The following is an 11,493-nucleotide window of genomic DNA, read 5'->3' as shown; positions in this document are numbered from 1 at the left end:
TGAGAGAGATCCATCATCATCTATCTAATGTTATAACCTCCCGTAGTCCACATTAACACCCAGTTCTCATTAGGGTTTATATTACCCTTGTCGTTGGATTTATAAAGTCCCTAAATGCACATTTATCCCATTTGAAGACTTCCCCAGATTACCCAAAGCATGCTGTCCCACATTCTCAATCACATTTGACAATGTGAGACAACACAAAATGTTTGAAAGAAAAAAACAAAAACACTCTTTTAGCACTTTAATACATAGCTTGGTGTTAGAATAGATCACAACCACATTTGACAGCAATTAGGAACGTTGTCTAATCTTTGACAGATTTATGTCCTTAACATTAATTCAGTCAGAATCCTGTCACCGACCTTTGTCATGCAATTCCAGGGAGCTTCTTGATGCACTACTGCCTCGCCCCTTTCTGTGCAATCATCACATAAAGTCATGTGATTTCAGTCACATGACATCCATGCTAACATTTCAGTAAAAGTCCTATCGACTAAAATTTGATAGAATAGGAAATAAACACACAAAATTTTAGGTGTCCCAGAATACCCGATGTCCCAGATTTCCCTAATTCACCCTACTATATGTTAATTCTCGATGGATTGACTAATGTTAACAACGTTTGATTTGAAAAATGTATTAGTGAATGCTTAAAGTAACATGAACTAATGCAAGTATTGTTTGATGTTAGTTCATGTTAGCTGATGCATTAAGTACTTGTTAACAAATCTTCTTATAGGAGTTTTCTGTTAGCCTCGCAAATCCAGTTATCACTTGGTTAGATTCCCTTATTGATGCTTTTATGAATCAATGTTCACGTGAATATCCTTTATGTATGCAAAATACCAAAGTTCTGAATGAATAAAGGAATAGGTACTTGAGGAATTAGGGCTGAAAGACTTCAACTTTTCATCCCTTTTTTGAAACCACAATACTGCCACACCTTAGAACATTTAACAAAACCCAACAAAGGATTTACAAGGGCTGAAAAGGTTTTGAGCAACATCAATGATGACATTTGTGATGTTAAAAATGGAAAAAAGGATGCCTGCACACCATATCACAAATTTTGTATTTATTCACATCGACATAAAACTTTAACTAGGATAATCTGATATTAAAATGATTTAACATGCCACATGTGTATATAGGCACACCTCTATAGTGGCCCTATAAATGTGAATGTATTTTAGCCATACCATCCTGACAACTTCACAAAATCTTAATCGTGAGCAGAATGTGTCTGCTGTTGCCTTATGTAATCTTTCAGAGCAGATTACACAGAGTGAAGCCAGGCAGGTGTCCTTGAACAGCAAAGATGTCTAATTGCATATGTGGGAAGGGAAAGGTTTTTGGCTCTTATCGGTGTCTCTCTAACAACAGATGCCTAAGTGAATTGTCTGGCAGACATTCAGCACAGTAAGGTGAAAGGAAAGTTCAGGATGGACAGGCACCCACACATAAAACAAAATAAATAAAACAGAAATAATAAAAGATTTGTATGTTCTCACTCCCCATCAGCATCTAAATTAATTGTTTATTACCGTTATTGCTTTATTTCTGCATAAAGTAATGGAGTCATTTCTAATCCTCCATACAAAACTTCAATTTGCGAGAACATGTAAGGGAAAGAATATTCGTTGATGTAACACACGGCCATGATGGCTGATGTTATTGATGTAAGGTATTTTGATATATCTTATTCCCTGTAAAGGAAAATGGTACAGTTTTAATAAAAATGCACAGGGAAATGACAAAATCCACTCGGGTCCTAAATTGCACCTAACTTACCTCACATTCTGAAACGGAAAACCTGAGTTTCCCTCATTCCACGGTTAATGTACTCAGAGTGTTTACTAAACATCCTTTCTGAAACTGGCCCCTGAGATATTTAGTCTTGTTTTATGAAATAAAATATAAGAACTATGTAAGTTTATGTTTAAAATAAAATTGTAAATGAAATCTACAGTAAGTGGCTTTCCTGTAGCTCAGTGGTTGTGCCAGTATGGTGCTACCAACGCCAAGGTTCGATCCCAGGGGACTGCACATACTCAGATACAATGTATAGCTTTGGATAAAAGCGTCTGCCAAATGTGTAAATGTTACTAAACCTTCTGCAAAATTACATCATTGTTTTACAGTGTAGGTTGAGTTACAAATGTTTCCAGTGTCCCCAACAGAATATTATTTTTAATGTGAGGATTTGAAGTCACTTCTCTGCTTCTGAGATATTCTGACGTAAAGGCAGGATGTTGTGGGCCAGTGATCGGAATGTAGGATTTGACAGGCTGAAAAGCAGAATTCCTTTTCACGCTTTGTTTGGATTCCTTGTACTGTGAAACCTATTGGACTTTAAGGAATGTGTATTGGTGGCTGAGAGCTCTAACCAACTGGGATGAATTTATTTCATCCCATTCAATTCAACCATCACAGTGCATGTTAATTAATGGAGGAAAAATTATTGAATGCTCATCTTTTGTTTTTTCAGTCTCCAGTTCCTTTTACTTTCACCCACTTATTCAGTTTTAGATTGTGACACCCCAAATCAGTTAAAAAAATGTTTGGTTCCAATTAATCATTGGAAAAAACAGCATTTCTGAGCCCTTATGTCAGTTTGACTTTTTATGAAAGTTTTCTAACTTTTCATCAAAAGAGTTCCTTGGGCTATCATTCTCTAAATTCACTGCATTTACAATATTCATTTTATTCAAACCAGTTTTCAAATAAGGTATAGTTTAACATTTTGACTTGAGAACCATTTGAGCATGATCAATATTTGAATGGATTCGCGCTGTAGAACAGGGGAGAATATATTTCTAGTGTGACTAGTACACCTCATGCGAAGATTATATCGTCTTTTCAGTTACAGCCACAATCAAAACTTTAAACAAGATAATAGACACGCTTTTGCTATATGCAACCTATGAGAGTCAGTGTTACATCACATGTTGCTATCCCTGGAACAGCTATGGAAGCAGAGTTCATGAAACCCCAACCCCAGTAATATCTTCAGAATAACATCATGAATATTGCAAAAGGGTAAATTTCCCTATAACACAGAACATATTTTTCACTTTGGGTCATCTCTGTTACCATGGCATCAAAACAAGAGAACAATGCTCAAAGATATAGCCTATGGAGTAGCCTACTTGCACGTAGCCATTTACGTACTTCCGACTTGAGATCGTACTAGGTTCCGGTCATGTGTATTTACAATGGGGCATTGCTCCCTGTGAAACCCAAACGTTTGAAAAATACAATTTTACACACATGCATTATCACCGACATAAGAAGAAATATTCTAAACATCACTAGGTACATACTCTTCAAAAGATCTGAGAAAGCAATGGCTGGTGAACGATAGCGTTTCACCTTTTCTCCTCACACACAGCTCTGTTGCAGACATCAGGGAATAATAGCAGAGCTGTTTGGATAAAACAACTACAATACAAATCGGCTACTGAGGTGTTACATGCGTGAGAGAGCAGGGACCTGACGAACACACGCAACACGTTTTGATTAACTGTTTGGATCAATATGTATTGTGTCGTTTTCAGTGTTGGGAAAGATACTTTGGAAATGTAACATGTTATAGATTCACTGGCAATCCAATCAGACTCCCCAAGTGCAGCTGTCATAAAATGCACGGTATTTTTTGTATGTAATGCTCTCAATGTCAATGCAATTTCTGTCAATAACTGTAAGTTATTACGTTTAAGGATTGTGCGCAGTTAATGTCTTTATTTGGGCATTAAATCTGCTCATTGATATTTTAAAATAGTCACATTTTGAATGACCGTTCAATTGATTTAAAATCCACATATAACATTTAACAATTATTGTATGGTGTCATTTCATTGTCATTGAAACTTATGAAATATAATTTATTAATGAGACTAACACTCTTTAGAAAAACGATGGACTGCTGTAGGGTGTATTATTCAGGAGATGATGAGTATAAATATATTAGGAGGTAAACATCTGATAATTTAAGATCTGTCATAAAAACCCACATTAAAGCATGTTAACATCACAAATAGGATTGTGATGGAAAATCTGCCATGATCTAAGCATGTAGATATGCTGAACACTGTTACTGGAAATGTGTGAGCCGCATCGAAGAGAACACAGAAGTATTTTGTTTGAGGCTAAATACTTTCATCATACATGCACTAACCATGGAATGAAGAAAGGATTTAACCATAAATGTTCCGATTGACTTTTTAGCCTTCTATAAAGAAAAAGTAATAATCACAAAGACACATACTAGAGAAAGGAAAATAATTCTTTAAAAAAAAGCAATTGGTGCCATAACTTCTTGCTTTTAGGAATACCAAGTGAGTTATTACTGGTGTGTTTTTATGTGACACATATCTTGAGCTTCCTTCCTCAAGTGGAGGAGTTTAAGTATCTCGGGTCTTGTTCACGAGTGAGGGAAGGATGGAACGGGAGATTGACAGACGGATCGGTGCAGCTTCCGCAGTAATGCGGTCGATGTACCGGTCCGTCGTGGTGAAGAAAGAGCTGAGCCGCAAGGCGAAGCTCTCAATTTACCGGTCAATCTACGTTCCTACTCTCACCTATGGTCATGAGCTTTATCCCGGATACAGGCGGCTGAAATGAGCTTCCTCCGCAGGGTGGCTGGGCGATCCCTTAGAGATAGGGTGAGAAGCACCGTCACCCGGGAGGAGCTCGGAGTAGAGCCGCTGCTCCTCCACATCGAGAGGGGTCAGCTGAGGTGGCTTGGGCATCTGTTACGGATGTTAGGACACGCTGGTGGGACTATGTCTCCAGGCTGGCCTGGGAATGCCTCGGTGTCCCCCCGGAAGAGCTGGAGGAAGTGTCTAGGGTGAGGGATGTCAGGGCATCTCTGCTTAGACTGCTGCCCCTGCGACCCGGCCCCGGATAAGCGGTAGAAAATGGATGGATGGATATCTTGAGCTTGTGTTAACCCCAGACTCTATATTAGGAATTTAACCAAAATCCATTCAAAACCCCAATGACTTTGGGATGAGGGGTCAGAAAGTGCTAAAATATTAACTCGCTTTGGTTTTGGCCTGCAAAACTACAACATGACTGCAACTAAACAACTACTGACCGAAAGTCATTCAGTCAGTAAAGCATAGACACGTCATTTTAACATTTCATTATAACTCTAACAGTACAGACATTAGACCCCCATTCACTGGCTGCTCATAAATTGTTCTGCTCCAGACCTAAACTGTCTCAACTACAATAATATTAAGATTTTACTCGAAGATGAGACAGAAAAAACGCATTCCTCTCTTCCAAGGCCCTTTCTCAAAAATGTTCCCGCAAATCCCATTGTGACTTTCATTAACAAATTGTGAGTGTATAAATTCTCCAAACAGCCTTGAAGAGAGGGCGCTGTAATGCCTGGGAATGGCCTTGAGCAATGGAGGTGCCATAACATCTGTCAGCCCTGCTTATTATAAGTTAAATTCTTGATGTCAGCATACTGTCTGCAAGAGCATGGGAATAATGCTTCAGGGACTTCAAACAAACAATTTGGAGGCAGGCCAAAAATATATAATGTGCTATTTAGAAGCTGCTTTTTTTGTAAATATATTGTAGTGTGTGTTTGTGTGTGAGCAGAGCACTTATGTAGCAGTAATCTTTGTTTGGAATAAAATTTGTTATTCCAAAATCTGCATCACTTTCTTTTTTCTGCAAAACACAAAAGAAGATATTTTAAAGAACGTTGGTATCCAAACAACACTATACCATTGACATCCATTGTATGGACACAAAACCACAGAGACATTTCTCGAAATTTCTTTTTTTATCTTCACAAAAGAAAGAGTACAGATTTTGAACAACATACATCACATTTTTGGCTGAACTATTTATTTAAGTGCAGAGGCTTGCTGCGTAACCTCAGATAGTGTTTTAGTACTTTGAACTGGTGGGTGATGTGTGCTATGCTATAAACCACCGCTTTTGTCATAGAAATCTATCCGAGATAAACTTTTCATTATGACTGCCATGTTTTAATTGTTCTTCGGTCCACAAGCGTAAAGTTGTTTTTACAGTTCACAACTTACAGACACAGGATGAAGGATAAAGTTGACAAAAATAGTGTTTTATTTCAGACTGGATAAGTCAAATGACACAATCACTCTGAATGAATGTTTGTGAGGCATTATAATGAACATCATTCACCATCCATATCCACTATCTCTTTGGAATTATGAACATGGTATTAAAAATGGTCAAATGTAAAAAAAGGCTCATGAAGTAGATGTGCTGAATAAAGAGAACAGACTTAAAGTCTTTTGATATAAACTTTTTTATATAAAGTCAAGCTTTGAGTCTTAAAGTGTTTTAGGGCCATCTTGTGGACGTAACTGGTAACATGCCAACATCACACAATACAATCTATGGCTATATCATAGCCCTAAGTCTCCTATATCATAAGTGTCATTGCAAAGGGACCAAGATTTGTTATTTATCTAGAGTTCATACTGTTAACTATGCAGTACAAAAGTCGAGTATTGAGTCGAAAACATTATATATAATATAAAACCTTCCACAGCTAATCGGACTGCCAATAGGTGCAACAAGTGCATACATGAAAAAAGTGTTTTCAGATTTGGATGAAATGCCACTTGGCGATTGGCTGTCGCAGTGATTGCATCATCAACTTCCAGTGCTCGTTTTCTGAGGTACTGCCCTTCTCGAGGTGGATCTGACCTATCAGGCGTTTTGAGCTCTTTTGTGCAGGGTGCAGTGCATACACAGTGATTATAATGGAGCACTCTCTGATCTGAGGATCTGGAAGGAGAAAAGTGAGGACCTCATTGAACACAGTCATGTCCCAACGCTTCTTCTGTGCGGTTCTCTGATGCCGAAGTTTGCATTGGTTGCAGATGACACTGGCTTTGGCATATATAGCTGTAAATAAACAAAATAAACTGTGACACTTTACAATGCGTCTAAGTTTAAAATACACAAAACAACAAAGAATAAGTCTTTATTAATTGTAATAAATATTAAATATATATTATGGTTTATGTCAGTTTGTATCAGAATTTATTGTAATGTAAAAAACTTTCAATTTTGAAATATATATGTATAGAAATGTGTTTATTATCAGGTCATGTTTTAACAAAGGTTAACATAGTTAACATTATTGTAAACTGTAAATGAACGTAGATCAATTCGTCACTTCACAGTTAATTTATTGAACAGATAAAAGCTTAACATCTGTTTGGTTTGTAATTTCACATTGATGTTTCTATACCTCTCTCAGTCGTGGTGGGATAAGAAACGGTTCGGATCTTAAGCACTCCCACCTCCAGCCTCTGAGATGTGGGCATGTATTTCAGAGACAGGAGCATCTCACCAACAATATCCTAAACACAACAAGGATTTTTATTTGTTGCCTAATTTCTGATGTCTTTTACTGGGATAAAACTTACTTTCTTTGGTCTTTGCAGGTTGTGTCTTAACTCCAGCGGATATGCTATTTTAAGATGGTTTAGGGACACCCGGGCCTCTCCCAGGATTCCATATCTTGAGTATTTATCATAATCCCTAACCTAAAATCATGACAATAAACTAGATGGTTCTCAGATGGTTCCACCTCCTGTGTGTACACATCTTTACAGGGTTCTTTTCAAAAATATTCCCCAAATTAAAAAGAATTATGCTGCAAGGCCTGTTACTGACCTCAAATTTAACAGTGACTCTGGAAACCTCCTCCTCATCCAGAGCGCAAGAGAACTGATCTCCAAACACAGGACTACAGCTCTTCTTCACCAGACGCGTCTGCCACTCATGCAGAACACACTGCAGTGAACTCTGGTCCTTGTCCTCTCTCTCTGCCCACAGTAGCCGCACCCAAACGAAAGGATCCACACTGCGACGGAAGTCTTGCACAGCCAAAGACTGAGCGTCCAGAACCGTCACCACCAATCTGGACTGCAGCTGATCATAAAACAGGGAAAAGCGCAGGGATCCCTGGACGTGCCCTTCATCTGGATCTACCATGCTGGCCAGATCCAGACCGCTGCCTAGGTTGGTGTATGAGGAGACAGGGGACAGCCGGTGCTGGTTCAGAACCTCCAGCTGATGGGGAGAATGTTTGCAGGCTATAATTCGCTTTATAAAAATGCATTCGATTCACTGTTTCTTGTTAAATACTGTGCAGAGCAGACTGTTTGACAAGGAAAGCAAAACACATTTTTCATCTATTTTGTCTGAGGAAAGACAAAGTATGCCGAAACTAAGGAAACGAAGTACACACTTGATGCATTTGTGGTATATAAATATGCATATTTAAATGAGTCTCACCTTGGTTTCTCTTGTTTGTGTAGCATACTGAAAACCTCCACTTTTGTCTGACAAACCAACTGCTAACAAGGAATGAATTAATTGTTGACAGAAATTCTGCATAAACCTTAGCATGTTGATGGTTTTAAGTATTCTTTATATACATACAGTTAAGCATATAATAATATTATTAACAATATTGTATATTATATACAATTGTTTATCTTGGCCATATGTATATTAGTAGTATGTTAAAACGTTAATATATTTATATAAAAAATAAAAGTGAATATATTTATTTAGCATAAAAACTCACCAGCTCTTTGTGAAACAGAAAGTGTTTTACAATAATGGTAAATCTGCCATATAAGAAGACAGAGGACTACGAGAAAAATCGTAGCTGATACACCCAAAATACAATATTCAATTTCCTCTGAGAACAGTAGCTGAATTTCTCTAAATGACAGATCCTGGGTGGAAAAGTCAATCATGTCTTTCTGGTTGTGTAACCCTAGAAAAACATACTAAATATTAATATAGAAATATAGAAAATATTGCATATGCTGTAACATTTAAACAGTAATGGACAAAAGTGAATGTCAGACTTTGGAAAATTAACTGATTTGCTTCTTATTCAAATAGGTTAGTAAAGATGTATTAAAAACCTTGTATTTATCTTGTCTTTATTCCAGTGCAATATTTTTGCAGATTAGAATAAAACCTATATTCCCTGATATGCTGTATTTTGCCAAATAGTTTTTTCCAACGAAATGTGTAACGTTTTTTTTTCTATATATGGTTTAGTCTTACCTGAGAGCGCATTAAAAGCAAATATTGTACAAATGTGCCTCCCCAGACATCATGTTTGGGCACTACCGCATGTTATTTTAACTGTTGATATAGTAATATGTTCTACTCCCAAGGAGACCTGTATGTAATGAATGGACTTTATATCTCTATAAAGAATATCTCTAATAAAATAACCAAAACTTGAAAAAAAGAAAAACTATACCTTGTTATTTGTCCTCAGTTGTTTCCATTATCCATTATTCCATTATTGGATACATTTTTAACCACACAGTATACGGTGCTCACCTGACAGGTGATCAGTAAACACAGAGGAAAACCAGTCTGATCACTTCTTCATTCAGTTTATATTAACCGACCTTCTTTGTAAATCTTTAGTTGAAATACAACACAAATGTGGTGTGTTCACGGGCAGATGTAGAAGATATTGTGATCCATTCTCTTTGGTGCACTACAGCTATGCAAAACAATGGCCAGTTTATCGCTCCCCTTTGTTCAAATAGCAAGAGCTTGTAAGATTAGATAATTGCTTATGAAAAAGACTTTCAATGTTAAAGATGATAAAACCTTTGTTGAATAATTATAATATAGAGAAAAGAAATACAAGTGGTATTGAAAAGTACTAGAAATTACCGGCTACAGTATCAATAGTGTAATACTCTGGAAAAGCTCATATCCCAACAAACATCTACAGTTTCACCAGGGCAGTTCTTCGTCATTATAGTGAAGAAATGAACCGTGATGCCTCTCACTCAAACTGTCAATCACACTCAACACAGAGGCAATGCTCTCCTCTGTACTCTGTGGTGCCTGTGTGCAAAGCAATCAAATCAAACAAGATTCATTATTTGGCAAGACTACAAAACACTACAGACAGCAGAACCGGGCTTACCTCTGGTCCACCCATATCAGTGCGTACCCAGCCTGGATGCAGAGCCATGCACAGGATTCCATGTTCCTCCAAGTCGACTGCCAAACATCTGGTGATCATGCAAAGAGAGGTCTATAACAAAGCAAATGTGATACCTTATATAAGCGGATAAATTCACACACATCTTTCAAAACTCAGCACAGGCTAACATAGTCATGTTTTTTTAGCCAGTTGAACCAAGTGGGAACGAACAGACTAACCTTTGATGCTTTGCAGGGGTACCATTTAAAAATAGAAAATGGAAAACTGATGGCTCGTTCACCCCAGTAAAGCTCTACCGAACCAAGCAGAGAGGACATATTAATTTATTCTCTGTGGATGACTGGATGCCCATACTGGTTCCCTTTTCAGCTGCTTGCTTCAGCAGCGGGAGCATGGCCTGCTTGACAAGTTTAAGGCAGTAAGCTGTCAGGCGTCTGTGAAAACAGAACAAGTACATTTATTTTGTGTAGTGTATTGTGTAGAATCTGAGGAATGAGACTTTGGTGAGCATCAGTGGGGCAACAGAGTTGGTATGAAAGTTTTCCAACATTTTGTCTGCAGTGACTTCATCAAGATTGGCCACAACACTACCAGCATTGTTAATGAGAATCAAGACCATCCTCTTGAACAAGCTCTTTCACATCAGATACGGCTCGCTCAATGCTCTCCTGACTGGTTACATCTAGTAACAAAGTCCACAATTGTCACAACATAATGAGGTAAACATCAATTTCAAAAAAGCATATTGTGCACTACAAAGTGATGATAGTGTACTTTCCAAGTGCAATAATGTGTATGTTCTGATGCTCTTCTACAAGCTCTTGCAATTCCTGGAGACCAAAGTCATTTTTTATTAAAACATTTTCCAGAAGTAATGAAATGTATGTGGGTGGTGGACGTCAATGAATAACATAACATTTCAATAAGGCGTATAATTCTGCGCATATACTGATCGTTTTTCCCTTACCTCTTCTCGTACAGTTTTTTTAAAATGCAAAAGATAACCGTTAACCCTAGGTCTCCTGTTAATGTACGGTAAGTATATCTGATGATTTACTGTCCTAGTAAGTACACGTTCACTGCAATTTACTGAAAAAATAAAGTTAAAAAGAATTTGAGATTTAAAACATCACTTCAGATTTTAGGATGCATCTTGAAGGATGCTCTATTATTGCAAGGGAAGCAATTCTGCCAGCTGATTAAGTTTCCCCTCGGTTTAAAGGGGTCATATGACACGGCTAACACAAATATTATTGTTTGTTTAAGATGTAATGCAATGTCTGTGTATATGAGTTGAGGTTCAAAACCTGTATTTTCCACATAGCATGCATGAAGGCACACCTCATTGCTCTGAAAAGCGAGGTGTGCTATGATTGGCGAGTTAACCACTGCGTAGTGGTTGGTCGAATACTGCAAGCGTGAGTCGTAAATGTAACACCTCTTACCATATTTGGAACATCAGGTTCCAGAGC

At 37.7% G+C, this 11,493-nt stretch overlaps 2 protein-coding genes across 2 annotated transcripts; both read right to left on the bottom strand.

The window, feature by feature from the left end:
* Positions 1-6,089: 6,089 nt before the first annotated feature.
* Positions 6,090-9,123, bottom strand: syt19 (synaptotagmin XIX; the record flags this gene model as incomplete). Its single annotated transcript, XM_079465987.1, has 5 exons — positions 6,090-6,921; positions 7,271-7,382; positions 7,449-7,568; positions 7,699-8,097; positions 9,112-9,123. The coding sequence occupies 5 exons, from the start codon at positions 9,121-9,123 to the stop codon at positions 6,614-6,616; spliced, it is 951 nt and encodes a 316-aa protein (XP_079322113.1). The 3' UTR covers positions 6,090-6,613.
* A 681-nt stretch (positions 9,124-9,804) lies between these two features.
* LOC306899621 (C-signal) lies at positions 9,805-11,469 on the bottom strand (the record flags this gene model as incomplete). Its single annotated transcript, XM_079465986.1, is given in 8 exon segments — positions 9,805-9,918; positions 10,001-10,111; positions 10,240-10,344; positions 10,348-10,350; positions 10,353-10,418; positions 10,521-10,629; positions 10,631-10,703; positions 11,460-11,469. Coding segments are annotated over 8 exon segments (591 nt in total).
* Between the last annotated feature and the right edge of the window lie 24 nt (positions 11,470-11,493).

This window comes from Barbatula barbatula, assembly GCF_947034865.1.
Source record: "Barbatula barbatula genome assembly, chromosome: 10".
Taxonomy (NCBI): Eukaryota; Metazoa; Chordata; class Actinopteri; order Cypriniformes; family Nemacheilidae; genus Barbatula; species Barbatula barbatula.
This window is presented reverse-complemented; position numbering and strand designations above follow the sequence as displayed.